This window comes from Dasypus novemcinctus, chromosome 3 (genome assembly GCF_030445035.2).
Source record: "Dasypus novemcinctus isolate mDasNov1 chromosome 3, mDasNov1.1.hap2, whole genome shotgun sequence".
NCBI lineage: Eukaryota > Metazoa > Chordata > Mammalia > Cingulata > Dasypodidae > Dasypus > Dasypus novemcinctus.
In genome coordinates, this window is record NC_080675.1 from 32875019 (window position 1) to 32892884 (window position 17866).

Consider the following 17866-nt stretch of genomic DNA (forward strand, 5'->3'; position numbering starts at 1 on the left):
AACCTCCTCCTCCATCATCACGAGATAGCATTTGGTGAATACATCTCTGAGCACCGCTGCACCTCATGGTCAATGGTCCACATCATAGCCCACACTCTCCCACAGTCCACCCAGAGGGCCATGGGAGAATATACAATGTCTGGTAACTGTCCCGACAGCACCACCCAGGACAACTCCAACCCCCGAAAATGCCTCCACATCACATCTCCTCCTCCCACTCCCTACCTCCAGCAGCCACCATGGCCACATTCTCCACACCAATGCCACATTTTCTTCAATTACTAATCACAATAGTTCATGAACAGAATATCAGTAAGTCCCCTCTAATCCATTCTCTATTTCTCCATCCTGTGGACCCTAGAATGGCCGTGTCCACTCCACATCTATCTCAAGAGGGGGCTTAGATTCCACATGGATGCTGGATGCAATTCTCCTGCTTTCAGTTGTAGGCACTCTTGGCTCCCTGGTGTGGTGGTTGACCTTCTTCACCTCCATGTTAGTTGAGTGGGGTAAGTCCAATAAACCAGAGTGTAGGAGCTGCAAGTCTGTTGAGGCCCAGGGCCTGGCTATCACATGGTCAGTCCAGAGATTCAGGTCCCCTGAGTATACATTAAACCCCAGCACAAACTACAGTTCCGGTAAAAGTAACAGGAGAGGCTTGTGGACAAAGATCACATCTGAGTCCAGCTCCATCACTTAGTTATTTTTAATGTAAGCTAAATAGCACATCAAGACTATCTGAATGTTTCTGCAGTCAATAAATAGTAATATTTACCAAAAAGAGCAGATACCAGTATTCATTTACTTACATATCTATACCACAAAAATAAAACCCTATTGATGGCAAAATAAAATGAGCACCAAAAAAATGAAGCTACAGAACCCACTGATCTTTAAACATTCTTGTTCTTTAGGGGCTTTTTCTTTTGTGTTTTTGTTGTTTTTTAAGTTGTAAATTGACAGCAGTATAGAAGGTCTGTTCCTTGACTAAACCATATAAACATCTGAAGTCAAGATACAAGCTTGGTTTTCCCAGTTTCACATTTAATTAAATGGCAGTCATAACATTTTCCTTCTTTAAAGAAAAATTTAGATTTATGCTTCAAAGGGCTTGGATGAGAAACCAAGTTCATCTTAGTTAATTCTTAACTGCAAAACAAAAAGCAATATATAGGTTTCTTTCTTGTTGCTGTCAATTTGTTTTTTTTAAAGAGGTATAGCACAAAGGGGATACAACTAATGATCAGAGGTTGTATGTACAGTTTCAAGAGTTTTTGTTGTGATTGCAGTCTCCATTTAGGCAAAGACATTCCAGCCCTTCCTTTACGAATTTTCTCTCCTCTGCCAAAGTGAAGAGCCACAGATATTTACACATGTCTAGTTCTGTGGTAAACTGAAAGCAGGTTGTGTTCAGTCTCAAAAGGTGCAGAGCTGTATGTCCCTCATATGTCAAGGCCAAAATACAAACTCTCGTTTGAACCTAACATGACAAGAGCCTTAAAATCTGATTAAAACTTTGGTCTCTCACACTAAGAAGGATACTGTTAATATTGGCTGAAGTTATATAATAAAGTAAATCCCAACTTTAGTTTGTGAAAAGTGGCCACAGAATAGTATTTGAATAGAAAACATTTTTATGTTACCATTCTAGCTGAACAAAATGGAAAATGGTTATACAAAAACATCATGCTTAGTATGCACATGGTCACACATAATGTACATGGAAAGAATTTCTCAACTTTTAAAATTCAGTTACCGTGCTCTTCCTGTCAATAAGCTTCTTCTTGGATTTCCCCTACAGAAGTAGAAAGGACAATTGGGTTAGAGTAAGCTATTCAGGCATTCCCTTTTGAGTATACAAACATGCAGCAGACACTGAACATGGATTTAGGCCAGGAAGGGCATCCAGAGAGATGAACTGAGAACATTCTCAAGAACAGCAGAGTATTGTGAGCTCAAGGGGAATCTCAAAAAAAAAAAAAAAGGGAAAGAACAAATGAATTCTAGAGAAAAATCCTAATTGCTTATATTTGTGTATCTATTTAACAAAGCAAATCATACTTACTTCCCGTAACAACCATGTGAAGGTTACTAGTTCCATTACATAAAGGAAGGAGCAAAATAAGATGATTATGTGACTTACCCAAGGTCAGAGCTTAAAGGTTTAACTTTGAACCCAGGGCTTAGGTGTCAGACAACTGTGTTCTTTCACAGAACTATACTAGGAAAGGAAACAATCTCAATTCTCATGGGGTTCAGAAAAGATGCTCATCAGAACCAGATTTTCCACAATTAAAAAAAAAATCTCTTGAAAAACGAGACGGTCTCCCTTGTCTCTATACTAGGTTTGGTTCTAATCACAGGGATTGAGTGTCCTTCATGTTTAAATTGACTTTTGATTTTCTTTTAAAATATTCTCCCCTCTTAATACTCAATTTTTTTTCAGATTTTCACAGTTTCACTTGTACTTATTTGTATAAGTGCATATTTAGTTCTGTAAATTTTATCACCTGTATAGGTTCAAGAATCCACCACACCGCAGATAAGGTACCAGACACTTCCATCACCACAAGGCTGGGTCCTGTTAGTCACCCTTTTGTATTTATGTATTATTATTATTGCTCCTGCTAGTTACCCCTTTCCTAACCTCTGGCAACCACTGATCTGTTCTCTAATCTAAAATTTTATTTTCAAAATTTTTATATAAATGGAATGATACTACATGTAACCTCTGGTATTAGCTTTTAAAAGAGATACATGTAAATGCTGAGGGTATTTATAGAAAATTAAGTAAAAAGTTTAAATCATCACCAAGATGTTCTGTCTTTCCCTTCCCATGTCTTCTATACATGCTAATGTCCTAATATTATCACATTATGATTAGAAAGTCCAAGATGATTTTATTTTTCATCTAGATGGGTTTCTCTAGTTCAGTCAAGATCCTTTAGAAAAAGGTAAGAAAAAGTCTAAGTTTCTTACAGAGCCCTAACCAAAATAGTCTTATGTCTCATGTTATCTGAGGATTTTTAACATTTTTCAAGATAGTAAATTACAGAAATATCCTCTTTTTTGTGTGTGGGCAGGGGAGGACTCAATTTAGATGAAATTATGAGGTTTGAAGTTTACAGTAGAGAATATGATTTAGCACCCAGGTTGACTATTTTTGACTGAGGGTGAAATAAAAATTACTTGTAATATACTAAAGAAACACAGCAGAATTTCACCATATAATAGTATTACATGGTCTAAGAAATGGTGTGAATTAAATCATGATTTATAAAGGAAATACAGTATCTAAAAATACTAATATATAATAGAGTAAGTCTACTAATGGTAAATTCTTATCTATTTCAAAACTGCATGGGAAAAATCAGTCTTTTGTGTGTGTATATGCATAAAGTTCTGATAAATACACATAAAACGACTATTTATTTAGCACAAATATATGTCCAGTACTTTCCAGGCCCTGTGGGGGCACACAATACTTCAATAATTTGCAATTCTAGCCTTCTATTATAATCACCTGGGCAGCTTTTAAAAAGCACCTCAGTCTGAGGATGGGGCCAACACATAAACATTATTTACAAGATCCTCAGCTGTCACTAAAATGCAGCCAGGGTTAAAACTATTGATGTCCTGTAAGATAGGATCCTCACTCTGTTTGCCAGGACAAAGTAGAAGTGGGGGCAGGGTGGGGGGAGAGAGGGCAGACAAAATTTACCTAAAAGAAATGATTACAGGATAATTAGTTTGAAAGTGGTTCTGACAATAATACAATGGATTTGCAAGAGGGAAAACATCAATTCAGATTGAAGAGGACAAATTTACTAAAGGTGTTAGGGCATGCAACGCAGCCAATACCACATTTTTCAATTCATGTTTTTTCATGTGTGCCTTCTATGTGATAGGTTCTTAATATAGCCAAAGCTCAATGTAACTCTTAAGGAGTCAACATGTGAACTAGACAGGCAAGTTAGTAAAGAAATAATTATAATACAATATAGGAATCTAAATCAGAGTGAGAGCTAAGACTGGGAGAACCTCCTCCTAATCTATGTTAAAGAAGGAAGGACAGAGCTAGAAGAAGAATTTAGAGATGGACTGACAGCCATTCCTAGAGAAGGAGAGTGTATAAGGATAAGGATGCATGCAAGAGCCAGTAGATATGGTCTGACTGGCAATGGGTTGGTGTGGAAAAGCAGGGATTAGATTAAAGAAGGTAGGCAAAAAGTAGATCATGAAGTCCTTTTTTTGCTAAAACAGAGACATTTTTTCTGTTTTTGTCTTTTAAGCAGCTATTAACTAGGGCCCTTAAGATATAATCCAAAGTCCTACACACGGCCTAATAGGTCATGCATGAGATGACCTTGCTGACTTCTCCAACCTCATCTTGAACCACCCCACACTCCTCATGTAATTTCCCCAGTCACCAAGCCATTGCGCTTCCTCTCGTCCCTGTTTGAACTATCCCCTTCCCATTACTGCCTTGGCTAATTTTGACTCATTCCTCATGTATCACCCTAAATGTCATTTCCACAGGGGTGCTCTCCCCTTACTTCCTAAAGAGGTAAGGTTTCACTTCTCTGTGCTCAGAATTCTTGCACTTTTCTTTCATACTACTTACTAACAATATATAATTACTTATTTACCTATATGATTACTGTTTAACCTCTGTCTCCCCCTCTAGACTATAAGATCCATGAAGGCAAATGCTATGTTTGTTTTGCCTACCTCTACGTACTCCCAGCTCAGCAAAGTTCCAAGCAAACTATAAACACACAGAAAGTGTTTGGTGAATAGCCTCTATATTTCTCAATACATAAAACATTATTTGTGATAAATACAATTATCCATGTCCTCATCTCCTCTCTAAACTCTTTTCCTTGCTTTGAGTGGACTGTTTCATTACCCTACTCTTAGTAGTAAATATCTATTTGTTGCTAACAATGTAAGGTATTTCCAGATGCAAAGTAGAAAAGACTTGACTTCTGGTTCATAATGTATTAAACCTTTGTTTACCTATGATCTCTACTAATATCCAATTGAAATATAACAATAAGAATAATAATCTCCCTTATACATAAAGAGAATAAATCTTGTGATAGCACTAGAAGACAAGAAAGGTATAGGAAAAGTTTTAAATTTTTCCTGAAATGAGACAAACCAGGAAAAGGAAAAGAGGAACTGAACAAGAGAGAATAGCTAGAGCACTGTTCGATACTCTTCTAAATGGCAGTCTAGAAAACCTCCAAGCTCCCAGTCTATAAGGTGTGAGACAGAATTAAAGACTGCATGTTAAACATATGGACTACTGTTCCCTTTCTCTTTCTATACAGAACAGTCAACAGAAGCATTTGTATCGTCAGGAGAAGTATTTGGAACAGCTCTCAAAATGAAATGGGATCTGTAGGACTGGGAGTAGGGAGGGGTGGGGAGATAGGAAAAGGAGAGAGAGAGGCAAATCTAAGCCCTAAGTACCTGGAGAGCCACAAAGAGGGAAAGAGAGTTCTGCTCAGGAGAGAAATGCACTAAAGTATGCTACCCCTAGGAAAATACTTCCTATTTCTGGCTGGAGTGGTGGTCCCCAGATTGCCTGCTCTGCCCTTCTCTCCCCATGGGATGTCCAAGTATGAAAAGATCCAGCCTCAACACAGAGTCCATGGCAGATCAGAAGTAGATTTATACAACCTTTGAGGAAACTCATGCAAAATACATATTTTAAGTAAACAGTCCTTTACTTACAAATATGGCTGAACAATCAAAGATCACCAAATATTTAAGAAAATATGATAGTATAAACTAGAAAGAACAAGATAAACAGACAGCTAATATAGAGAAATGAAATCAAATGCAAAAACCAGAAGGGAACTTTTAAAAAGCTGAGCTAGTCAAAGAGATTTGAAAAGACTTATATCCATAAAATATGAAAACTAATCAGAAAGCAAAAATAATTTTTGGATATCAAAAACATACTTGCCAAAATAAAAAAAAAAGTAAATTAAACAACCCTCTCCTGTGCTTGTACTGAATAACAAAATAGGTAAGGTACAGACCAATTTAAAGTTTTAGAAGACAGTTAAAGAACTCTCCTAGAATTTGAGCTAAAAGACAGAGAGATAAAAAATATGAGAGAAAAGTAAAGAAACATGGAGGATACGCCAGGAGATACAAAATTCATCTAACAGAAGTTCCACGTGGAAAGAAAAAAAGAGGACAAGGGCAATTTTCTTTCAAAGTTAGGGAAGTGGTACACACAGCTGAAAGACTTCAATTTAAATCTTTAGACTAAAAGGACTTACCCATCGCAAAAACAAAATAATGAAAAATTACATACCAGAACACAATCCAGTAAAATACATGAACACTAAGTCAAATGAACTTTGTAAAAGTTTCCAGGGATGAGAAAAAAAAAATTCAAAAGCAGTTTACATATAAAGAACTGAGATTCCATGCCTTCTAAGTTAATCCAAGTATCTCTTTCATTAGAGGCTACAGTACTTAATCAACAAGGTAATTATCACAAATTTACAGAAAGAAATTATAAATCCTTATATTTCCTGACAATAGATCATGGTATTTCAACAAAAGACTAAAATCTGGATATTAGTTTTAAGAATTTCTCAGAAAGCACACACATCCTGAAAATAATACAGATTTCTCTAAAAAACAAGAGTGCCTCATTTCAATAATCAACTACCGAACCAAATTGTAATGCAGCCATGTTTCAGGGGCTACAAAAGTATGTGGGACAAAGTAGTCTCCAACTGCTGTGCTGGTTGAATTCCTATGTCTTTTCCATCATTTTCCTAGTTTCCCTCATATGGAGCTATCAGTTGTCATTTCTTACCATGCCGTGTATTTATTTTATGAATTAGTTCCCCTCCACCTTTTGTAATCTGATCATTCTAATGTGTTCTGGCTAAGAGATCATGTCTGTCAAAAGTAAAAAAAGTCTCAGAATAAGGGACTTCCTTTAAGAAGAATAAAGTTTAGGGCATCTGTTGAGATTGCTCAAAGATCTTTACGGTTTATTTGTGGGTCTTGGAAATGTTAGAAAGTATTGAGAATTAGTAATAAACTCTGGGGAAATGAGATAATATATCATGTTTTCTGCAAGGCCCTTTCTAACAGAGATATCACATGAAGACTTATAAAGCCTCTCCCCTTCTTTTGCATATACTTTCTTCTGTTTTGGGGATCTAGTCCTACTAAATTAATGAGATTAGCAAGTCCCCACCTGTCCTGGAATAGGCGTGTTGCCAGCATATAGTTCATGGAGGTTTTGTGTTCAAGGTAGGACCTGAAAGACACAAAAAGAATCTCATTATTTCTTCAGTTTATTTCAAAAGGAAAATGTAAAAATAAAATCATGAATCGTGCACAGAGGTGACAGGTTAGAGTTTCTGTTTTCCAAAGATATATGGCCAAAGAAATACAGCTGCTCAAAATGAAATGATAAAAACTAGAGGCAGCAAACAGACTAAAATGAAACTAATAAGAGAAATAGAAGGCTTAATTTAGAAAATAAAAAGAAATAAAAAGCAGGACTTCTTGGATTAATAAAAGGTGACATACTTTATTAGTGCAAATAATAATCTTTGTCATTATATCATCATAAATCTTTAAACTCAAACTCCCATCTAGAAAGAGAAATTAAAAACACTTTCAAAGACGAACACACAAATTAATCTTTTATTAGACTTTTCTTCTAGGATTTGGTTACTGTTACTGAGAGCTAATTTGATATCTGTATAAACAAAAGCACTATGGCAAAAATTCTGATAACTATCCTACTGTTTACTATTAAATATATTAAAATGATTTTTAAAACATTTAATATAAAACCCTCTATAACAAAATGTTACAAGCCAAAAAAGAATTTAGAGTAAAACAACTGTATAACACAAAATCTGATAAAAAGAATTGAAAGATAAAAACAAAACCACAATCAAAAATGATACACATGATTAAAATGGCCAAGTGAGATGCTTCAAGGTTCCATCCCCTCAACGAAGCTTTGAAAAGCCAGCAAGAACTGGAAGATATATCTTTCTCAAAGCTCCAGAAAGTGCAAAAGGACCACAATAACAGGGTGAGTACTGAATCAAGAAAAAGACTACTTATACAGATCTTAAAAAAGAAGAATGAAGTTGGAGGACTCTCACTTCCAGACTTTAAAAGATAGTATTTAGCCACAGGGGTAAAAACAGCATGGTACTGGCATAAACACAGACACATTGACCAAAGGAACCAAAGTGAGAACTCAGAAATAGACCCTCACTTCTATGGTCAAGCCCTCCCAGCTGGGCCAGAAGAGTCTATTCAACAAATGGGGCTGGGAGAACTGGATATCCATACCCAAAAGAAAGAAAGAAGACCTCTATAACTCATGCCTTATACAAAAATTAACTCAAAATGGATCAAGGACTTAAAAATAAAAGCGACAACCTTAAAACTCCTAGTAGGAAAACATCTTCAAGATCTTATGGTAGGAAGTAATTTCTTAAATCTTATACCCAAAGCACGAGCAACAAAAGAAAAAAAATAGAAATTAAACATTTTTGCACCTCAAAGGACTTTGTCAAGAGGGTAAAAAGGCAGCCAACTCAATGGGAGAAAATATTTGGCAATCATATTTCTGATAAGGTTTAATATTTATGATATACAAGAGATCATACAACTCAACTATAAAAAGACAGACTACCCAATTTAAAAATGGGCAAAGACTTGAAAAGAACAATTATCCAAAGAAGAAATACAAATGGCAAAGAAATACATGAAAAAATGTTCAACATCACTAGTGATTAGGGAAATGCAAACCAAATTACAATGAGATATCATTTCACACCTATTAGACTGGTTGCTATCAAAAAGTCAGAAAACTAAATGTTGGGGAGGATGTGAAGAGATGGGAATGCATCACTGTTGGTGGGAAAGTATAATGATGCAGCTACTATAAAGGACTGTGTGGCAGTTCCTAAGGAAGTTGAATATAGATTTGCCATGTGATCTGGCAATCCATTATAAGGTACATACCCAGAAGAACTGAGAGCAGTGGCATGAACACCGATATTCATTGCAGCATTATTCACAATTGCCAAAAGCTGGAAACAACCCAGCTGTCCATCAACTGAAGAATGGATAAACATATTGTGGTGTATACACACGATGGAATATCATGCAGCAGTAAGAAGACATGAAGTTGTTAAGTATATGACAATATGGATGAACTTGAAGGACATTATGTTGAGTGAAACAAGCCAGACACAAAAGGACAAACACTGTACGATTACGCTATTCTGAACAAAAACATACTGTGTACACCCATGGAGGTAATAATTAGAATACAGGTCACCAGAAAACAGGAGGAGGACAGAGAATGGGAAGATGGGGTTAATCCATGTGGAATTGTTTAAAAAGTTGTTTGTAAATCTTTGAAGTAAATAGAAATGGTTAAAGCATATCATGGTGTTTGTTAACTAGTAGTGCTATTATATGGATATGATGGGTTAAAAAGTAAATTCTAAGGTCATATAATATACAATATTACTAGAAGGAAGGCTGAAAACTGTAACTTGGGATGGTATAAGACAGTAAAACCTCATGTAAAATATGAATATATTGCATATATAAGACTTTTTACAAAATATAAATACAAATATACGAGAAAGAAGGGGAAAAAATAATAGCTATTATTAGAAATAGCTATTCCTATGATACCAGACAAGGCATAGAAAGACTGAGAGGTGATGAGTTTTGTTTATTATTATTATTATTATTGGAATAATGAAAGTGCTATGGGAGTGATTAGGGTGATGAATGCACAAACATTGTGATTACACCGAATACCACTGTCTTTTCGGATGGATTTATACTTTATTAATATGTACCAATGAAATTGAAAAAAGTGCTTAAAAGAAAAAAGAAAAAGGCTACTTGGTGCATTAAGATCTCCTGGCACCCCTAGTTGGTTCCTCCCTGACCCATCACGGGCTTGGCATGGAGCTGACTCATTCTCTCAGTATGGATCCCTAGTGCAAAGTAACCCTTGTGCACATACTAGGAACATATATGTCTGGCCCAATCTGTCTGGTGAAAGCCTAAAGAACTCGCTGTCCCAGGAATTTCCCTCGGTGTAGAAGGTAACATACCAAACTCTCCTACAGAACGCTATGGGAGAGTATTCAAGTTGTGGTGCCTAAGGCAAGTGATAGCTGGCTGTAGGACATATAGTGCAGTGTGAGGGACCATGAGCAAACTGTTTACTAGGGAGAAGGGGACATGTGTATCCAAATCAGGGTAAATGGAGGAAACCCCACAGCCACATGCACATGCCCAAGACAAGATATATACACAGAAAGGACCAGGGAAGCCCCTATATTTTGGCCTCAAGCTATTCTCCAAGCTCATAGTATGGAAAAGCCCTGAAGGAGAGCACTTGCACAGATCAATCTTCAAAGACTAGGAAAGGCATTTTCTCTTTTCCCTTCTTTTATTTATTTATTTTTGTTAGCTCCAGGTGTTCAAGGAAAGCTTCATCATAATACTAGTTGGATATAAGTTTAGGGCACAGACACCTCTGAGTCTAAGTTCTAGAAAGAACACATTAAAATATCAAAATATCCAGGCTTCAGTAAAAAATTACAAAACATATAAACAGGAAGTAATGGCTCAGGCAAAGGAGAAATGAAAGCCCCTCAGTGAGGAAGACCAGATCTGGGACATATCAAACAAAAATGTTGAAAACCAGTCCTAAATTTGTTTAAATAACTAAAGGAAAACATGAACAAAGAACTAACAGAAATTAAGAAAACCATAGATGAACATAAAGGGAACATCAATAGAGAGATGGAAATTATGAAAAGGAAACAAACAGATTTGAAGAACACAGTAATGGAGAAAAAAATTCTCTAGAGGGGTTCAACAGCAGATAGGAGCTGGCATAAGAATCAGTGAACTTGAAGAGATGACAAGTGAAATCATCCAGTCTAAGGCACTTAAGAAAGAATGAAGAAAAGTGAACAGAGCCTCAGGGAAACTATCAATTGTACCAATGTACACATCATGGGAGTCCCAGAAGGAGAAGATAAAGAAAAGGGCAGAAAACATATTCAAGAATTAATGGCTGAAAACTTCACAAATTTAATGAAAGACATGAATATACACATCCAAGATGCTCAATGAATGCCAAATAGGATAAACCCAAATATACCCCTGCAACATATTATAATTAAACTGGCAAGTGCTAAAGATAAAGAGAGAATTCTGAAAGCCACAAGAGAGAGGCAACATGTCACATACAAGGGAACCTCAATAAAATTAAGTGCTGATTTCTCAATGGAATCAATGGAGGCAGTGTAGGATGACATATTTAAAGTACTGAAAGTAATAGACTGCCAACCAAGAATTCTATATCTGGAAAAAGTTCTTCCAAAAATGAGGGAGAGATTAAGACATTCCCAAACAAACAAAAGCTGAAGGAGTCCATCACCAATAGACTGATCTATAAGAGATGCTAAAGAAAGTTCTACAGGTTGAAAGGAAAGGACCAAAGACAATAGATTGAAGCCACATGAACAGAAAAAAAATTCCCAGGAAGGATAACAGCCAGGGTAAATATAAAACTAGTATTATTGTACTTTTTGTTTGTAATTCCACTTTTTAATTCCTACAGGATCTAAAAGGCAAATGCATAAAATGTAATGAAAAATCAGCGGTTTTGGACTCATATGTATAAACATGTAATTTGTGACAAAAACTACATAATGATTAGGGGACAGAGAGGTATATAAGAAGAGAATTTGTGTATATTATTGAAATTAAGTTGGTATCAAAGCAAACAAGATTGTTATAGATTTAGGATGTTTCATTTAAGCTCCTTGGTAACCACAAAGAAAATATCAGAACACATGCAAAAGCTCATCAAGACAGAAAGTAGAGTACAGGTTGCCAGGCCAAGGGGGTAGAGAGAATGGGGAATTAAGGCAAAATGGGTGTAGGGCTTCTCTTTGGGGAGATGGGGCAGTTTGGGTAATGGGAGGTAGTGAGGGTATCAGCATAGTGGCTGGGGAGTAGTTGAGATGGCAAAGTTTATGCTGTATATGAAACCCCACGACAGAGAGAGTTAGAGAGATAGAGATAAGAGATGATAGAAATAGAGACAGAGATAGAAGAAGGGAAGGGAAGGAAGGAGAAAGAAAAGGGTAGAAGGGGAAGGAAAGGGGAAGGGAAGGAGAGAGCAATTAAAGAGACAATGAAAGTTAAATGGATTACATGATCCTGAATGGGATCTAGCAAGGGAGAAGGCTCAAAAGGACATTATTGGGACATATGAAAAAACTGGAATATAAACTTCATATTAGTGTTAAATTCTTAAAATGAATAACTGCACTTAAGACAGAAAAATTAGTGAATATCCTTGGTTCTTAGGAAATGTACATGGCAGTATTACGTGTTCAAGGAGCATGATGTATACAACTTATATTCAAGTGTTCATAAAATAGACTGATAGACATATGGATGTAAGATAGATAGATTGATGGATAGATAGAATGCTATGGTAAATGTGGCAAAATGTTAAAATGGGTGGATCTGGGTATCCTGGGGGATAGGGATGTGTGGGAGTTCTCTGTATGGGGTTTGCATTATTTTTGTAACTATCCTGTAAGTCTGGAAGTATTTTAAACAAAAAAGTTTAAAATAAGCAAAACAAGAACTAGAAAACATGTATAGCTGGGGAAAGAGTTGAAATGAAGCTGGGAATAGGAAATGACAAAAGGGTATGAAAATGTAGATGGGAGACTCTTTCAATCATGTTATTTCTTATCTTAAGAGCTTTCAATGGCTCCCTGATGTTGGATAACCCGTACCACCAATTCAGTCACACTTTCTTGACACGGATTCCCAACATGCATCCTGAAGGAGAGCCAGACATGCCTCCTTATGATTTTCTGTTACCACACTTTCCACTAATCCTTTTGCATATGTCTAGACATCTTCTTCCCACCCTCTCTACTCACCCATAATCTATCCTTCCAGAAGCAGTTCCAGTCCTCCCTGCTGCATGAAGTTTTCTCTGATATGACTGCTTTTGGTGTGCAAAGGATTCCTGGTTAAAACAATGCTGCCTTTTATTCTATGGCTCAGGTACCTGTCATATTCTGCCACATAGAGTAACTTTTTTCTTTTAGAAAAGTAGCATGATGCAGTGAGGGGAAAAGTAGGACCTGGAGTCAGAATACCTATATCAGGTCCCACTGTGTGATCTTGGGCAAGTCATATTACTTTTGAGCCTTAATTTCTTTATTATTAAAATGGGACTGGTAATGATGTATACAAAGCACATTATAATTAATCAGCTACAAAGTATAGACTAATTCTATTATAACTATAAATAATTTCTCCATAATCATACTGGTACTGGCATTGGAATCATGCCTTTCCATCTCAAAGGGCAGGGATCCCATCTAATATTTATTTTATACTCCAAAGGAACAAGCATAGTGCTAGCTAGTTGGTTGATACTCAATATAAATATACTACTAAAATGACACAATTGTCATTTGGAACTACCAAGGACACAAAATCATCAAACTAATTCTGAAAAAGAATAACATTGGAAAACTCGCATTACCTGATTTCAAGACTTACAATAATGTGACAGTAATCAAGAAAGACATATACATTCAACAAAACTGAATGGAGTCCAGAAATAGATCCATACATATATTCAAATGATTTTTAATGAACATGCCAAGGTAACTGAAAGGAGTACTTTTAAGAAATGATGCTGGAAAAACTGGATATCCATATGGAAAGAAATGAACCTCAACCCTTACCTCACATCACATGCAAAAATTAATTCAATATGTTCCATAAACATAAAAGCTACAATTACAACACTTCTAGGAGAAAATATAAGAGAAAAATCTTTGTGAAGGTGGCGTTGACAAAAATTTCTTAGATAGGATACACAAAAAGCATAAACCTTAAAAAAATATATGGATAAACTTCTGTTCTTCAAAAGTTACTGTTAGAAAAATGGAAAAGCAAGCCACAGACTTAGAGAAAATATTTTCCATAGATATATCTGAGAAAGAAATTATATCAAGACCCCTAGCAGCACAGTAATAAAAAGCTAAAAAATAATAATAAAAAATGGGAAAAAAAACACTTTAACCAAAGAAGATACATAAATGAGTAATAGCACATGAATAGATGCTCAATATCATTATTTGCCAGGGAAATGCAAATTAAAACTACAAAGAGATACAACAACATGGATGAGTCTCAAAATTATTATGCTGAACAAAAGAATCCAGACACCAAAGAGCATATATTGTATGATTCCATTTATATGAAATTTTAGAAAAACTCATCTGCCGTGATAGACAGCAGATCAGATGTCTAAGGCTGGAAGTTATGACAGGGATTCACTGTAAAGGGGCACAAGAGGACTGACCTGGGGAGGTGATGGAATTGTTCTATATCTTGATTATGGTGGTGCTGGTGGTTGTTGCACTGGTGTTTGTATTTGTCAAAACTAAAACTCATCATCAAACTGTACCCTTAAAATGGACACACTTTATTGTATGAATTGAATTCAATGTTGATTAGAAAATAATATATTGTTTAGGTACACATACAGGTAATAAAACATTTTAATCAAGGTAATGCTAAAAGGAAAATTCAGGAGAGTGCTGGGCTGAGGAATGGTTAGCAGGGTAGCAGTGCATGAAAAAAAAAGGAGTACATAGGTGCGCTGATTTATGTTATTCTAGTTCTAGGGTCAGGTAATATTCAGCATATTAAAAATAAACAAAATAAAAAAGGCACCAGGCAGGGACCAGTGATGATGCATGTCATAATTAATCCAATGCTGTGGACCTCAGGTAGTGATTTAAAAAAAAAAAAGGTATAGTCACCTCACCCATATATTTCCCATGTCTCGGACGTAGGGAATATGCGAATAAATCCACCTCTTCGATCATTCTCCTCCTTCACCCTCCGCAAAACTTTGATCTATAGAGAAAAAGGAAAAATAACATAATTGAGTACCTATGTTGAAAACGGAAATCCATACAGTTATAGGACAAAGCAAGAGAATTATGACTCAAGAATATGAAAGAACCATGAAGGGAGAAATTAATTCCATTAAAATGTTTTCTCAATAAGAATTTCTCCCATCTTGAGTCTTTTCTGTTTTAATGTGAGATATGAGTTTGTCATGGATATTATGATCCCTCACTTATTTTCACTGACCCCTATGTTAACCAACAAAGACATGAAATGGAATGATCTTTACCTCCTCCATTGACAGACCAAGCACAGAACCACCTAACTTCCCTGGCACCTTCTCCCGAGCTGAGCCCACAAGGTTTTTCATTTCTGCATCACTGGCAGAGAGAGGACGGGAAAGCTAAGAAGAATGGGGAAGAAAAAAAAAAGTTTTCATCATCTTTCTTCATTTCCCTCTATGCATTCCCTCAACATCATCTTTCATAATATATATATATATATAAGCTCAAATCCATAGACCATTTTCTGTAATATAATCTCTTAGCCTGAAACCCTGGGAAACAGATGAAAGCTAGTAAAATCAAAGGCAAGAAAGGAAAATAGAATTGTAGGAAAACATTATGCTTTGAGAGAGAAGTGAAAAAAAAGAAAATAGAAAAGAAAAGAAAAGAAAGGAAAAGAAAAAAGAAAGCTGTCCACATGGATTTTTAAGCTAGTGCTTACTCCTCATCTTGGTTTTAGAGCACATCCAATATTTTCAAAGGCATGCAAAAATTCTGAAAAAGAGCATCGATGAAAAATTAAATATATATTCATTTCAGTAAGTAATTACTATATTCTTTCCAGCACCGGTAAAGAGGAGTGCAGAGAAGTGAGATATAGGACACAAAACCAAGGAACAATTTATTATGTCACAGATGAAAAAGTTAGCATTTGCGACATTTTAGAACTTCTGGAGGAAATTTTGAGACAAGAGTCATCAGTGACACAGAAAAGTTCTCTGACCAAAAGGCTGGAACTTTGGGAAAACTGGCTGCTGGACTTGAAAAGACTTCGAACAAGGACAACTGCCCTGGACACTCCAAGGAGGCAGCCAATGAGCCAGGTTCATCACTGATTGCAAAAGATGATGTGGGCTATTTCAGTTTCTGAATGATACGCAGGGAGGTCATCAGAGTATGAAAGTTTTAAGTGATTTTGATGATCATAAGAAGACAAATATGAAGGTAACAAAGGAAGCCAGATGGCATGAAATATAATAATGTAGTATTACTGAAACAGATAAAGTAATTGAGAAAATAAGATAAACCTACCAAGTAGGAAGAATAAGAAATAATTCAAGAAATGTATAAATTGTCTTTCTAGATTCCTAGAAGTAATTGTAACCTGAAAGAAGAAGGCCCATTGTCAGGGGCTAATATTTATCTTTCTCTATGTGTAGATGATAAATGGAAAGGCATTTTGGTAGCAGAATTTGATTTTTTTCACCAATATCAATGTACCCAAACAACCATAAATGGTTTTACCTTTGGACACAAGTAAGACTACACATACTAATCTTCAAAGCCAGCCCAGGAGCAGTGAAAAATAGATTTTCTGAAGGCAACTCCATAATGAGTACCTATATAAACAAAACCCATGAGATCAGCAGATATAAGCTCCACATGAGGCATGAACTTCTATCTATTTAGCTTTTACTATGGTATCTTCAGTATCTAGAACAGTATTTGGCACAGATTAAGAGATCAATAAATATATGCTGAATGAATAAATGATTGAGTGTGCTAACAGATCAATCATAGTTATAATCAAAACTTTGAAGAATTTTTGGGAAAAAAATTAACTCCCTTCAATCTCTGGGGAATACATTAAATAGTGCATACTGGAATGAGAGGGGAATCAAGAGGAAAGTTAAAAGATTAAGGAAGGGAATTGACATAAGTAATATAATCATTAAAAAATCCCTAAAGTATGAATGTTTATTCAATATAGAATTTGGAAAAGCCAAATATTAATTGGATCTTCGCAGATTTTTCTCATTAGCATATACTACTTATTGTTTGCTAAAAATATGCATCTACTTCACATGTGACAGCATGTAGCGCTGATCATAAAGTAAATCCTTCAAAGTCAGGTAGCCTTCTCACCTAAAGCATTTAAGAGTACCCGTCACATAAGAAGAGAGTAAGAAGGGAGCATTCATTTACATGAAGTAATAAGAACATATTTTATTAAGCATTTTAGAATAAAAACAATGCTATTTGTCAATAAACTAAAATCTATAGTAAAAGGTTAATAAAAATGTTTAAGAAATAATTGTTACCTATTAGAACAGGTTTAAGGAATATGTGGTCCTATTAATAAGAACTTGAGTCAAATCTCTATTGGGTAACATCTAATGAGTACCTCCAATTTTCATCTTTGTGGAACTGCTTATGATGGAACAATATTCCTGGTTTCCAGAGACTGCAATCATAATATTGTTAAAGTAAGAAATGAATTAGCACCTGAAAACTCTCAAAAGTCTCTGCTAATCACTTTTAGCATTGTCTTCCATAAACATTCACAACCACGCTTTTGTTACTCACAGTCCACAATTCTAGCTCTAGCTACTGTGTGTATAAATGTGGATGCTTTAGATGGGGCATGTAGGAATTAAGGCTAGCACTTTCTGGCTGGCATATTTAGGAGGTTAGAGAAGGAAGGGACTGAATGGCAGTGGTGCTTCTGAATGCAAGCAAAACCAAGGAGCACTATTTTTCTCCCTTGTCCACCTGTCTAACTCTCATATGCTGATGGCAAACTGTCTTTATTGTCACAAATATCACCAGGCTGCAGAGAAAAGGAA

General features: G+C 35.8%; 1 protein-coding gene across 50 annotated transcripts in view; it reads right to left on the reverse strand.

The window, feature by feature from the left end:
- The window catches only part of TTLL5 (tubulin tyrosine ligase like 5), a 349192-nt gene that overhangs the window by 228212 nt on the left and 103114 nt on the right, over positions 1 to 17866 (reverse strand). For 35 of the 50 annotated variants that reach the window (XR_011648300.1, XM_058293054.2, XM_058293030.2 and 32 more), the window contains 4 exons: positions 15305 to 15418; positions 14930 to 15021; positions 7238 to 7300; positions 1757 to 1795 (listed from right to left, as the gene is read on the reverse strand). Coding sequence is in view for 49 of the 50 variants with exons in the window: in XM_058293054.2 (XP_058149037.1) it covers positions 1757 to 1795; positions 7238 to 7300; positions 14930 to 15021; positions 15305 to 15418 (308 nt within the window). In the remaining variant the exon portion in view is untranslated. The remainder of the gene's footprint in view (positions 1 to 1756; positions 1796 to 7237; positions 7301 to 14929; positions 15022 to 15304; positions 15419 to 17866) is intronic. The other 15 variants (XM_058293031.2, XM_071213776.1, XM_058293047.2 and 12 more) reach the window with 1 other exon arrangement.